This window comes from Cephus cinctus, unplaced genomic scaffold (genome assembly GCF_000341935.2).
Source record: "Cephus cinctus unplaced genomic scaffold, Ccin1 Ccin1_scaffold0935, whole genome shotgun sequence".
NCBI classification, from domain to species: Eukaryota; Metazoa; Arthropoda; class Insecta; order Hymenoptera; family Cephidae; genus Cephus; species Cephus cinctus.
Genome location: NW_014333502.1, coordinates 452,917 through 466,287, shown reverse-complemented (window position 1 = coordinate 466,287; position 13,371 = coordinate 452,917). Strand labels below are relative to the sequence as shown.

General features: G+C 37.3%; 4 protein-coding genes across 5 annotated transcripts; 2 read left to right on the top strand and 2 right to left on the bottom strand.

Annotated features, from left to right (window-relative positions):
* Positions 1-17: 17 nt before the first annotated feature.
* Positions 18-1,369, top strand: LOC107271369 (iron-sulfur cluster assembly 1 homolog, mitochondrial). 2 transcript variants are annotated; one of them, XM_025088554.1, is made up of 3 exons: positions 18-357; positions 512-579; positions 663-1,369. In XM_025088554.1, exons 1-3 carry the CDS (start codon positions 243-245, stop codon positions 915-917), a joined length of 438 nt encoding a protein of 145 aa, XP_024944322.1. In that variant the 5' UTR covers positions 18-242; the 3' UTR covers positions 918-1,369. The 2 variants fall into 2 exon arrangements, with proteins under 2 accessions (XP_024944322.1, XP_015602772.1); XM_015747286.2 differs by having other exon boundaries at positions 526-579; positions 663-1,271.
* A 65-nt stretch (positions 1,370-1,434) lies between these two features.
* On the bottom strand, positions 1,435-4,644 carry LOC107271364. The gene is made up of 4 exons (XM_015747278.2): positions 4,395-4,644; positions 2,163-4,324; positions 1,809-2,083; positions 1,435-1,747 (listed from the first exon to the last, which is right to left on the bottom strand). Exons 1-4 carry the CDS (start codon positions 4,467-4,469, stop codon positions 1,581-1,583), a joined length of 2,679 nt encoding a protein of 892 aa, XP_015602764.1. The 5' UTR covers positions 4,470-4,644; the 3' UTR covers positions 1,435-1,580.
* Positions 4,488-8,143, top strand: LOC107271367 (arrestin domain-containing protein 3). The gene is made up of 7 exons (XM_015747284.2): positions 4,488-5,605; positions 5,851-5,973; positions 6,054-6,280; positions 6,357-6,536; positions 6,602-6,799; positions 6,885-6,999; positions 7,074-8,143. The coding sequence occupies exons 1-7, from the start codon at positions 5,494-5,496 to the stop codon at positions 7,229-7,231; spliced, it is 1,113 nt and encodes a 370-aa protein (XP_015602770.1). The 5' UTR covers positions 4,488-5,493; the 3' UTR covers positions 7,232-8,143.
* Positions 8,144-8,647: 504 nt separating this feature from the next.
* On the bottom strand, positions 8,648-10,361 carry LOC107271368 (histone chaperone asf1). The gene is made up of 2 exons (XM_015747285.2): positions 9,841-10,361; positions 8,648-9,630 (listed from the first exon to the last, which is right to left on the bottom strand). The coding sequence occupies exons 1-2, from the start codon at positions 9,947-9,949 to the stop codon at positions 9,140-9,142; spliced, it is 600 nt and encodes a 199-aa protein (XP_015602771.1). The 5' UTR covers positions 9,950-10,361; the 3' UTR covers positions 8,648-9,139.
* Positions 10,362-13,371: the final 3,010 nt, after the last annotated feature.

The window sequence follows — 13,371 nt, the reverse complement described above, 5'->3', positions numbered from 1 at the left end:
GGTGAGGCGCAATGCGTCGAGGGGTTACGCCGTGGCGCCCAGTTGAGGTTAAGGCGAAAAAATCAATAGTATCTTAGAATTACGCAATAGGCTGGATATCGGTCACTGGACACTGGATTGTCGTTGTACGATGTTAAGAAATACTTTACGATTCATGACAGTCGCGATATGTATATGAAATACTTCGTAGACTTTTTGAGAAACGACCGGGCAATTACGAAATTTTCGCGAAATTTCACTTGATGTCCACTGACGTCACGCGTCAAAGGAAAGATGGCGTCGCGTATAGCTGCGGCTGCCACTGTTCGTGCTGTCAAGGGTCGGAAAATACTGCCTACGAGAGCTGCGCTTGTTCTCGTAAGTAATTTTATTAGATTTTTTTTATACTGAGAATTGTGGGATGGATATTCTAAGGGATGAACATTATTGTCCTTTTGCGAATTATTTAAAGTCATCTTCGAGTGTCATAACCTAAATTGTTTTGAGTATTCTATTTTTAATTATCACTTAGAACTTTTTTTTCAGACACCGAATGCTGTGAAAAAGATCAAGGAGATACTCAAGGACAAAACCGAATTCGTGAGTTTTATATATGCTCTATATATGATATCAAGTGGAGATATTATTCTCATCTTTGTTTTTCTTATTGTCTTCTTTGACAGATTGGATTGAAAGTTGGTGTCAGACAGAGAGGATGTAATGGATTAAGTTATACCTTGGATTACGCCACAGAGAAGAGCAAATTGGATGAGGAGGTCATTCAGGATGGCGTGCGTGTTATAATAGATAGAAAAGCTCAGCTATCTTTGCTTGGAACAGAAATGGATTATATCGAGGACAAGCTCAGCGCAGAGTTTGTCTTTATTAATCCTAATATTAAAGGGACGTGTGGTTGTGGTGAAAGTTTCTCAGTTTAGTATATGTAGCATTTTTTTTTAGTAAAACTTGGTCAAATCTCTTAGTCAGCTATTGCTATTGAATTTTGATGTATTCTTATATATATAAATACATGTCACCCACCGACAAGAGGATGATCTTAGCTAGCGTGGTTTTATATTTGTAGTAAAGGAACTAAATGCTACATAGGAATGTTATATTTAAAAACAGGACTTTCCTAATAAAAGCTGTCTGGGTGTATCTCAGCAAGCATGGTAATCCTGTTGCAATATAATTAGATCAATGCATTCACATAATCTGTAAATATGTAGTGCTATTATTTGTGGGTGACTACTTCCCATGATCACATTATGAAATATAGAAAATCACAATGACATAATTGTTCAGAAGTAAGTTGTATAAATTGTAGGTACGAAGTTACAGTACTTTTCTGTATAATACTTTTTTTGATTTGAATAAAAATATCTATTTATTTTGTATTTTTCTAGTAATGTCTACTTCCTTAGTTACATCATCTGATACTCAAATGCTTGCTACTTCTTTTTAGTAAATTTCTGTTTTATTATATGCACAGTCTTCGTTATTGTTACAAAATTATGAAAATATAGGAACTAATTAATAGGGTCTTTATAGTACTTACGAAGATGAAAATGTATATCTTTAGGATGTCTCCTGGAATCTATCTATAACAATTTCGGTTGCTGCTTAAGTGTAGAGATATCCAAAATTTTACTAGGATAACTAGTTCTAGGGGTTTGAGTTAGTGGTGGATATCTTCTAGGCTTTGGACTCCTGGATGGTGTATTATACCGAGGTTCCTGTGGAACCTCTACGTTTTCTTTCCCTGTATCTGAAAAATGATCATGGTTTTGTGAGTCTCAAATTATGTTATTTGTATTTATATTTCTTACCACCATTTTTTCCTTGAAGAAGTTGATATCGTTCCAGGTATCTCATTGTAGCAAAAGACATATTGGTACCCTGAACATTACTAAGTAACAGATGTTTTAGTGTACCAGGTGCTTGCTTTTGCAGAGCCAGGTCAGCTAATTGTTCATCACTAAGATACTTTAGAGCCAGTGCCTTCATCTGCATACTTGTATCTGTTTCTGAAATTGCGCTAGTTGCTTGCGCGAGATTGGCACGGTAGTCCAGTCGAGGATAATAAGAAGAGTCAAAAGTCACCCTGAAAAATTTGGAAATATTTTCATTACTTACATATTGTAGGGAAGTTTGGAATAGGTTACACAATAGCATTATTTTACTTTTTATTTTCTGGCACTTCCTGCAAATCAGAATTGTCCACAAAGCTTATTCCAAGTTTTCGAAGCTGCTCCATGGTTGCTACCTTTATGCTATCCATTAGTACTTTATTCTCTTCTGTTCTTTTAGATTTCTTAGATTCTTTCTGATCAGGAATCTCTGCTACAGGAGAATTTTGCAGTATCTGATTCACTTGACCCAGGACATTATTGTAGAAGGTCCACCCGACTTTAGGAGTTCGTTTAGGCTCCTTTTCGCTTTCCTCGTCGCTGGAATATTCTTGCATTTCGACGTGAATACTGGGTTCTGGACTCGGCGGAGGTCTTTCTCGAACCTCTAATTCTCCACTCGATAATACTAAACTCTCTTCACCAGGAATTTTTTTCTTCTCATTCTCTACAGGTGCGACGTGATTGACTGTCAAAGGAGATCTGCTCTGAAATTGTGGATTTTGTGTAATTCTATCATGTTCAGGTATAACATTTTCCCTAGAAGGTTCTGAGGGATGATTGTATGGACTTTGATTTCTGGAGTCGTTTCTAAAATCTTTGCCAGGTTCAGGACTCTTCCCTAGGATCTCACGTCTCTTTAACTCTTCCTTGAGACCATGTAAAGCTCTTTGAGATTGATTTTCCAAATGATGCTGCTTTTCCACTTCTCTTCTATATGCATCATTTCCTCGTAAAAAATCTTGTCTGATACTATCCAATTGATTATGCTTTTCCGGGGAGTCGTCTGTGGATGGTGTGATATGAAAATTGCTACTAGGTTGTCGACTAGAAGATAAATGACTCTCAGAGTCCTCAATGATGTTCTCCAGAGGCGCATTGCTTCTGGAGAAATTATTCTGGCTCTTCCTAAGGACTTCAGCTGTACTACTTGATGACTTACGAAGAATATCATTTGATAAGTTTCCATTGGGTCGATAAGCGTCGTGCTCGATTTGCTCAAAAGGGCTATTTTGTACAGTAAACTCAAAACTGGTCATCACACCGATAGACACCTTCTGTTCCAGAATGGCATTCCTGGGGTCTTGACCATTCTTCGCAGCATCATCGCCATCTAAAGGTGTGCTCTCAATTTCCTGTATTTTTGATGTGCTTTGAACCAAGTTTCTCTCAATGGTGCGCGAAGGTCTCTCTCGCTCCTTAGGGCTCTGAATGGCATTAGAAGAGTTATTCACAGCAACAGCTTCGTCATAGGAACGAACGCACACCTGGGAGCTTTGACGAGAACTCTCATGCAAACAGGAACACTTGCCACGTTCCTTCATGTTCTTCTCTTGGATTTTGAGTAATCGTTCCACCTGGGACTGCAGTGACTTTATTTGTTCACTTTGATTGTTCACCAATTGAAGAAGGTTCTTCACGGTATCTTCATTTTCAGGCTTTGGCGACTGGTATCCTGGTGGATAAGGTATTGGAAAAGGATAAAGATGCTCAGGATCAAAATAGGGAGGATATGCATGTCTAGCATAAATTCCATTTTGGTACTCATGTCCAGAAATCTTAGGACTACAACTGCCTTGCTGGCTAGGTCTGTATGGAGTATGTGGGATAGAATGAAAACTGGATGGATTCTCACTTCTAGGATATTTCTGTCTATATGAATCACCATAAGAATTACGATTTGAATGCCTGGGGACACTGTGATAATGATGTCTGTCATAAGGATCTTCAGATCGTTTTATAGTTTGTTGTAAGCTTCTAGCATCTGTAGGAGTTCCCAAAACACCATGAACTTCATACTGATAAGGCTGGTAACCAGTGTCTGGACAAGGGTTACTTGAAAAACCCTTCTGTCTCTGATGAACAATCGGTGATATTTTTTTGACTTCTTGTATTGTATGTAAATCTCCAGACTTGTTAAAATTCTGCGCAGCAGCAATTCTGCTGCTAAGGCTAGGATCAGAGTGACTATGCTTTAAAGATTCATTAGTCAGAACTGTTTTGTGTAAGTGATTTGCTTGGCTTTGGCTCCGACTATGCTCTATTCTTCCCGAATTATATGTATCAGTATACTTTTTCTGTTTCCAAGCAGCATAAGATTCATATTTATCTATATTTGGCGATCGTGGTGTGTCACTTTCAGAAAGGGTGAATGCATTTTCAGCAGGTTTTTCAAAGACAAGAGATACCTCTGGTACTGATGGGGTGGTTACACACTGTGAAGCACCAACTAATTAATATCATTTTAGACAAAAATAAAATGAATAAATATAATATTTTACTCACGTCAAACCTAGGAGCAGGTCTAGGAGTAATTCTGGGCTCAAATTCATCAGAAACATTACAAATATCGAAATTCATACTGTGGCAAATCGTAAAAGGTTAATTAAACTCGTTCTTTAACCCAAGGTATACGATGCCAATAGGAAATATTAATAAAAGAGCTAATGAATCATTTATGAACAATCTCGAATAATAAATAGTTTAAGAATAACAAAAAATAAACCGAAAAAGCCAGCGACGATATTGACAGTTGTTCCCGCAACTGAAACAATGGTTGAATTTAAAAAAAAACCATAAGAGCCAATAGCGTCGTAGCATCAAGAGAATTAACCAATGGCGCGTAAATACCGCGAAAAACCCTGTCGTCGTCAAAACTACGAATTCATCGATCAGTGACTGCGCGCCTTGCGAACTGCGAGGTATCCTTTTCGAATTTTCCACCATTTTCCAGGATTTCGCACGCGAGGTGTAGCACGCCCACCACGTCAGCTCCAGTTAGCTCGTGTATTGATACAGAAAATCGTGATACATCTCTTTAAAAAAACTAGAGCCAGAAAAATAATACGAAATAACGAGCAAACGGGGTGTAAAGCATTAAGCACAAACAATAAAAACTTTTCCCTGAGGATATCGCGTGAAAATATATTTTGTTGCTATGAGATTTGAAAAAGACGTAAAACCAGGAGATTTAATACAGATAATACAAAAATTGAGATCCCATCGCGTTATAAATAAACACAAAATTGTTGCGTAGATGAAGACTATTTTTTTAACCGTAACTTATAAAGCTTCACAAACGTTTCATAAATTTCACACCGAGAGGAGACGTAGATCATCCATGTGTTTATCAACATTTTCACATAATTTTCATGCTCAATCTGATGCATATATATGATTTTATAATTTTCAAAAAATTTGATGAGTTGCAAGCTATGCATTAAATTTATTCGATCGAGCAATTGTTGGCGTAATTTTACGGAATATTGCTTTCTTTAATGAATAAATTAATCTTGAGCTGTTAAACAGCATAAATTTCTCCTCGCTTTTTCATCGAGAGGGTGGCAAAATATTTTTATTCCACAAACATTTATATCTGATAATAATGGATCACATAAGCGAATTTGATATAAGACTCGAGAAAGAAGCGTACTATGCTGGTGAAATGATTCACGGTCACGTAATTCTGCATACTAACGAGAATTTCAAACTAAGGTGTACGTAGATTTAATTGGAATAGATAATTAATGAGAAAATTTGTTTTCAAATTTAATTTTGTTATGCAACTGCCTGATTTGTATATTTCAATGATTATAAATATATGTGTATATACATGTAACGCTTGTTTATGATCCTGCTTTTATTTATTGATTTACCCTTTATTCTCTATCCTTATGAAACATTTACTGCTCAATTATCAATTATTTGTATCTGACAGTTTTAAATAATTATTAATTTACAGCCATAAGGATGTCCCTGCGTGGTCAAGCTCATGCAGAGTGGAAAGTACTGGTAAGTGGAGACCGAAGAAATGTAAAGGATGATCAGTACTTTGTAGACGAAAGACTGTTGATATGGGGTAATGGTGAGTTAATTAGGAATTCTCTGATTTAAATTGTTTACCTATGCTATGGATTACTTATCCTTTTTGTATTTTCCTTCTAGATTCCTCAGAGGGTCCCATTCCTATTTTACCTCGAGGGAAGCATCAATTTCCCTTTAGATTCAATTTACCTGAAAGCGCATTACCATGTAGTTTTGAATCTCGTACTGGCTATGTCAGATACTACGTTAAAGCTACTGTTGATAGACCCTACGCAAGCCCTCCACAGGGCTTAAAGTACTTTACACTTATTGGACCACACATAGATTGTATGGACGAGCAGTACCTCGTCAGTATATATGATTTTTTACCTTAATGATTATTTATATCTTAATCCATAACTTTTATCAATTCTATTGTTTCAGAAACCAATGATAGGTACTGAGGTCCATGCTTCATGTTGTTTCTGTTGTCGAAGAAATCCTGTTGAATTAAATGCACAGCTAGAAAGATGCGCTTACGTATGTGGAGAAAGTATAAAGCTCAGAGCAGCTATTGATAATCGTAGCCTCGAGAAAGCTTGGCTACAAGTGAAACTTACTCAGGTAAACGATTTATTAAGTTACGGACAAAAATCAAAAAGTATAATGATGAATTATTTTCTCTATAGTACGTCGAGTTTTTTATTGATCGTGGGGTTCTGGGTACTAGTAGAGAGCAGCAAAAAACTGTTTTGGAATATAAAGGTGAACCTGTGACACCTGGTGCAGCTATGAAATGGGACTCTGCAAAGACTATGATACTACCAGTTTGCCCACCAACTCTAATAGGAGTCTGCCGACTGATACAAATATACTATGTCCTGAAGGTGAGTTGGTACAAATAAATATATATATATATATTAACGATACAACATTGAGTAGAATAATTAATATAAACTAATAATCAAACAGGTCTGCGTAGAGCTTGAAAAATCAGGAGAAGACTTACAGATGCATTTTCCAATAACAGTAGCTACAGTACCATTTAGGATACCCAACATAATAAAACAGCCCCAGATAAAATATGGTCTGTCTACATGTCCATCTTTGTATCAATTAATGGTAATAATTAATAAATTCATGACATACGTAAATCTACAGAAGTTGCTGCGGAGCATGTAGAAGGTGGCTGTTACGTGGGCCCAGAATTCCTCCTAGGTCAAGTGTACGATGGAACCGACCTAGCTCAGCCACCTTTAATCCTCTACAGGCCTGTCTACGTATGCGTGGCTACAGACCGAAGACATCAGGATCACTAACGAAGGTGGAACACCAAGGTGCTCTCTTCCAGGTAAACAAGCATCAGGGTAACGAGTAAAGGAATATAAAGTATAGAGAACCGAAAATCATGGTATGTTTTGACACTTAATTTTTAATGCCAAAGAGCAAATCACGGTCAATCTTAAAGCTATTCCATTAGGATACTTTTAGACTGATCAGCTAAATATTTGATATATATTATATATATGTGACAAACGGATGCAGAAGGGAAGTGATGAAATGCAAAAAAAAAAGGAAAAGATCAACGAAATGAGCAAAATAACATATGAATGTATGTACACGAAGTATTAGAGCTACCGGGTGTCGCCTTGTGGATTATGACTTATTGTTAGCAAAAAGATATACTTTCACGGTGACAATACAATGAGAATTAAAAAAAAATGAATACCCAGAAAGCTATAGGATGAAATAGAAAACTATATTTCCTTACGTCATCCGGGTTTGCTGTTATATTCTATTATATGTATACATACGTACGTGTGTACTCGGGTGAGATAAATCTTGGATCCTGAGAAAGTTACATAAGACAGAAAGAGTGAAACACCCGTTAGAATGTTTATATTTGTTGATTATACCTGTCGATTTAACCTGGTGAAAACTGTACGATTTCCTAGTTGCTCAGGCCGGGAACGTATGGTCGACGAATACATTCTTAGTCAATTACCTTGTATGTGAGATGAAGGAACCAAGATAGTAGAGAGATAAAGAGCACGAAAAAGAATATAGAAGTACAGAACCGCCGGGATAAACCGAAAAGGAATGACATTAATCGCATGCGAATTATGAATGTTAAAAGTAAGAGTTTTCACGACTGTGTTGTCTTGTACGTTGCCAAAAAATATTATAAAAAAGCTGTAAAACACAAAGGATAAAAAGAATGTTGAGAGTAATGAAAGTCCGTTAACTTATTTCTATTACATATATACACATGTCCAATGTGAATTATATATTTAAAACGTGTGTATATATATTTGTGCAGGCGCATACAGATCACAGAACAAGCCGAATTTGACAACCGTCATATTTGATTTAGTTTTTGACCTGGATAGTCCTGTATTTATAATTATGGTCCAGATTGCTTCTACTAGTCTTGTGATATAGTTCTCAACTGATCGATCAAGACTTTCAGAAACTTTGGTACTCTTATTTATTGTGTACAAACAAGAAAAAGAAATACGGAGAAATGCGTGTTGCGTATGGAGATGAAAATAATTAAATGGAAATTTAAAAAGAGAGAAAAGGACGTTAATATCGTTGCTAGCATTAGGCACTTTCAATGTTTAACTTTGTAAGGTCTTACGATGTGTAATAAACGTTTAAGTACAAAAAAGATAATGCGCGTTATTTACTATTATTAATTTTTGGACTTTAAATAGATAAATAACTATGCGACATTTCCAAGTAGAAAACAACGTGTAATTCTTGCATTTCGAAATATGTATATACATGAGTGAAACTGAAAGATTTACCTTAGACGTTAGAGTTTAATGATTAATAAAGAATAAGAAAACAATGTGCCCGTGAATGTTCAATCCGTGTGTCCTCACAGACATTTAAATTCGAGTTTTCGTGGAGTCTCCACGATGCGTTCACATGTCACAACTCATATTACAAAGCAACTTGGTGGCTGAGTGTCTCTTTGATTCGTAGTGTGAAATCCACCAGTAGCAATTCAGATGACATTAGATTTCTAACCACAGCTACCGAACCGACTGAAATATCACTGGAACTTGCTTTCAGTAAAAGCTCGAGTCTGATTTTTATAGAGCGACGGGTCAACTCTCATTCTGCACCACGACCGGTAAGGCGCTAAAGCCACGAGAGAGTCCAACGTGGATCCATAACAGCGACTCTATTACTGAAGCCAAAAGGACACAGGCATATCTTCACATAACTTCCATACTATTCTGAGTGTTCTCCGTAAACCCAAGTGTTGAAGAAGGTGCATCCTGTGTCGTATCCTCCATTGTCTGAGCCTCCATGCCATCAGGAACTGAAGAGGTTCCTGCAGTGCTAGCTCCATCATCCCAATTGATCTTAAACCTTGTGACACGTGGCTTATCACCAAGGATATTCCTTTGCACCTTATCAAACTGTGGCTGTGTCGGCGGATTCTCACGTAGTTCAGCATCAATGTATTCATTGTTAATAAAATAACCAACTCTGACAAATTCTTGTCCGCGGTAAGAACATGTGAGTAATACTACAGTAACACCCAGAGCATCGTTCACAGGAATACGGCTAACATCTGGTGGGTCAGCTTGAAAGACAAACATGTGTCGACCTTCAGGTATCGGACCAACATAAATAGTATCTAATACTTGATCAAATTCTTCTGATTCTGCACTACCAACGTAAATCATCTTCCATTCCAAATCTGAAAAGAAAAAGTTCCATTAAAAGTATGCATACATCACTATGCTAACTACTATAAAATATTCCAATAAGTCCAATTAAAATGAAATATTAAAAAAAAAACCTTTGAGCATTCCCTAAGCATCATAACCGCCCCACTCAATGAAAAAACAAAAGCCATGTAAACTGGACAAAAGCAAATATTATTCTAATTAATAGCAATAATGCATACCTTCTTTTAGTTCCTCGATACACTCAAAAGTGACTTCAAATTGAAAAGGATTGAGAAATGGCGAAGGATTGTCGAGTACGGCCACATTTGCAAGTTGTACCTTAGCCATTGTATAACTTAGGTTATTCACTTAAAGAAAATAAATGGAGAAAACAGGTAATATTATAACTTAGGTCAAAACAATTCTGTATACACTGAAAAAATGTCGCGCACGATCTTCGGTATGATTATAATACACATACAACAACACAGGTGTAGGAATAAACAATAGCTTCAGAAGTATCGAGGTTGCTTTGGCGGCAAATGAACCGAAAATCAACGTATCCGGTTATCAAGCGGCTTGTAGACTAAAAAAAGTCACGAGAAAAAAATGTCACTAGGCTAATAGTCAGTTTAAATATTTATCAAAATAAGAGGGAGAGAATGATATAATTACAGCGATATTTCACTACAAGCATTAGTCACTCTTGCACGCTATTGCGTAACACAACATTTTCAACAGATCCGAATAACTTCGAAGAAACGGGTGAGTAATTGTAATTTTTCCACTAAGAATCCTTTCTTTGAATATCGTGCATTATTCAAAATTCTTAACATCCGGCATGGCGGCTATTTTAACCATGAAACGAGTCACTCAGCGAAGAACAGAAAAGACCCTGATACCCGCAGCGATAAAATTGACAAGAGTAATAAAGAACTAAACCTAAAAACACCGTAAAGCAATAATTATGAAGAAATGATTATATCACTCCTTAATCAGAGATGAGTGGGGAGATGCACAACGCTCCGGTTTCAGGCGATACCAAAAGCATGGCGCTAAATCGTAGCGGCGAGTCCGGGAGTAGGATTTCGTGATCATCGCCTCTGTCGATGTTACAGATTTCGCGTAGCCGCGCGGGTCATGATCATCGTTCCAGCCGATATTGCAGTCAGCGAAAATGAATAGATTGCTCGGTGGTGGGGAAAAAGTTGCCGCCCCTCACAAACCGTTCTTGACAAACAGGCGGGGCAGCAAGATCTTCCGTCCAACCGAACCCTAAACGTTTGTATGGACGTAATGCGCAAACAAATGTGTATATTCAAATAAAGTTCAAAGTTATAAGAAATGCATAGAAATATTGGTTTTCACTCTTTACCTCTTATCATGCCGAAAATGAACATTAAAAAATGAATGGCGAAATTCGTTGGTAAATGAAACGACCGAGAACAGTTCAATGAGAAATTTTGAAATATCGTAGATAAATATCTATAGAAAATTTAATTTAGAATTAAACGAGCATCGTGGCTGAGTCAATAACCTGTCAAGATATACCGCTGCTGGTTACGGGTTCGATCCCCCACGAAGAACTCTTTCTTCATCTTCTTTTTTTTTATTTTACTACAAAAATTGTTCAAGGCTCCTCTCTTTTAACCTTTCTAGGTTGCCCAAACTTTATTTTAAGTGTATATATATATTTTTTTATTTTATCTATGACAGAATCGACTAATATTTTAAACGCCCGCTCGTGCCGAGCGACCGGCGACTTGAGCGATTGCGGATCCTCTCTCGCTGAGGGGTCTGCTATTGTTGTTACTGCTGCCGCTGGTTCTTATAATCTTATAAATACTTTTTTATTTGCAATCTTCAGTTGCAGCGCACAGTGCAAACTCAATAAGATTTACTATGAGAAAATAATTAGCTCACTTCATTACCTGGAATCAATAATCTTGAGAAGCAAATATGGAAATGAGCATTATCTCTGTCTGTAATTGTTCGTCCACGTGGAGAAGGGTGGCGCGAAAGTTCTTAACTGGTGTGCATCTTCATATTATTCTGCTTATATGTAAAGTAAGCGAAACGACAATAGTAAGCAGTTGAATAAACGATGAAATTCTGGAAATACAACTTCCGAAAAAAATAAAACAAACAGATGTTTCTGGCGTCTGGCTAGTGCACCCGGTTACGAATCGGGAGGTCTATGGTTCGAGAACCCTCTATGGAGAGCACTTTCTTTTTACAAAAAAAATGTGCTTTTGCAAATGGGATTAACAGATTAAAGAGTATATCCAATTAATTTATTTATCTTATTACAATAAAGGCGTAACAACGACAACCTGCGGGCTTCCACGTCACCTAAGAGGTGCCGCAGTCGATGCGTTCGCATTATTTAACGTAGCGGGTCCCCACTAGGCCTACACTACGATCGGCCTATATTATTTTTCAAGGTTCCTCTCTTTCAAATTTTCTCAGTTGCCCAAACTTTATTTTAAGCTTGTATAAAATATTTAATAAAAAAAGGTTGTCATCGGGATCGAAAACCATTTTCTATTAACTCACAATATTCTCTCTCGCAATATCCTTTATAGTAATAAAATAAACATGAGACGTGTTGCGTCTTGTTTCCTTATAACTATTGAAGAACTACTTACCATGATGCTGCTGCCTGTACGACTGTGAACGACCTGACGCTGCAGGCCCCAATGTGTGTTGCTAGTCGCGCGATAGTTAGCAACATTGTTGCAGACGCCCGCTCAGATTCGATCCGTCAGATTCCTAGACTGTTGTGTTGAAGTCGCCAGTACGTGATCTCAGTAAGGATCGAATCTGAGCGGGCGTCTGCAACAATGTTGCTAACTATCGCGCGACTAGCAACACACATTGGGGCCTGCAGCGTCAGGTCGTTCACAGTCGTACAGGCAGCAGCATCATGGTAAGTAGTTCTTCAATAGTTATAAGGAAACAAGACGCAACACGTCTCATGTTTATTTTATTACTATAAAGGATATTGCGAGAGAGAATATTGTGAGTTAATAGAAAATGGTTTTCGATCCCGATGACAACCTTTTTTTATTAAATATTTTATACAAGCTTAAAATAAAGTTTGGGCAACTGAGAAAATTTGAAAGAGAGGAACCTTGAAAAATAATATAGGCCGATCGTAGTGTAGGCCTAGTGGGGACCCGCTACGTTAAATAATGCGAACGCATCGACTGCGGCACCTCTTAGGTGACGTGGAAGCCCGCAGGTTGTCGTTGTTACGCCTTTATTGTAATAAGATAAATAAATTAATTGGATATACTCTTTAATCTGTTAATCCCATTTGCAAAAGCACATTTTTTTTGTAAAAAGAAAGTGCTCTCCATAGAGGGTTCTCGAACCATAGACCTCCCGATTCGTAACCGGGTGCACTAGCCAGACGCCAGAAACATCTGTTTGTTTTATTTTTTTCGGAAGTTGTATTTCCAGAATTTCATCGTTTATTCAACTGCTTACTATTGTCGTTTCGCTTACTTTACATATAAGCAGAATAATATGAAGGTGCACACCAGTTAAGAACTTTCGCGCCACCCTTCTCCACGTGGACGAACAATTACAGACAGAGATAATGCTCATTTCCATATTTGCTTCTCAAGATTATTGATTCCAGGTAATGAAGTGAGCTAATTATTTTCCCATAGTAAATCTTATTGAGTTTGCACTGGGCGCTGCAACTGAAGATTCCAAATAAAAAAGTATTTATAAGATTATAAGAACCAGCGGCAGCAGTAACA

Excerpts from the sequence above, each read along its gene's own strand:
- LOC107271369 (XM_025088554.1), top strand. The coding sequence starts at position 243 with ATGTCCACTGACGTCACGCGTCAAAGGAAAGATGGCGTCGCGTATAGC. Across the intron at positions 358-511 it reads CGAGAGCTGCGCTTGTTCTC|AACTTTTTTTTCAGACACCG; the intron begins GTAAGTAATTTT and ends ATTATCACTTAG. Across the intron at positions 580-662 it reads TCAAGGACAAAACCGAATTC|ATTGGATTGAAAGTTGGTGT; the intron begins GTGAGTTTTATA and ends CTTCTTTGACAG.
- LOC107271364 (XM_015747278.2), bottom strand. The coding sequence starts at position 4,469 with ATGAATTTCGATATTTGTAATGTTTCTGATGAATTTGAGCCCAGAATT. Across the intron at positions 2,084-2,162 it reads GAAGTGCCAGAAAATAAAAA|GGTGACTTTTGACTCTTCTT; the intron begins GTAAAATAATGC and ends CAAATTTTTCAG. Across the intron at positions 1,748-1,808 it reads TCTTCAAGGAAAAAATGGTG|ATACAGGGAAAGAAAACGTA; the intron begins GTAAGAAATATA and ends ATCATTTTTCAG.
- LOC107271367 (XM_015747284.2), top strand. The coding sequence starts at position 5,494 with ATGGATCACATAAGCGAATTTGATATAAGACTCGAGAAAGAAGCGTAC. Across the intron at positions 6,281-6,356 it reads GTATGGACGAGCAGTACCTC|AAACCAATGATAGGTACTGA; the intron begins GTCAGTATATAT and ends CTATTGTTTCAG. Across the intron at positions 6,800-6,884 it reads AAATATACTATGTCCTGAAG|GTCTGCGTAGAGCTTGAAAA; the intron begins GTGAGTTGGTAC and ends ATAATCAAACAG.
- LOC107271368 (XM_015747285.2), bottom strand. The coding sequence starts at position 9,949 with ATGGCTAAGGTACAACTTGCAAATGTGGCCGTACTCGACAATCCTTCG. Across the intron at positions 9,631-9,840 it reads TATCGAGGAACTAAAAGAAG|ATTTGGAATGGAAGATGATT; the intron begins GTATGCATTATT and ends TTTTCTTTTCAG.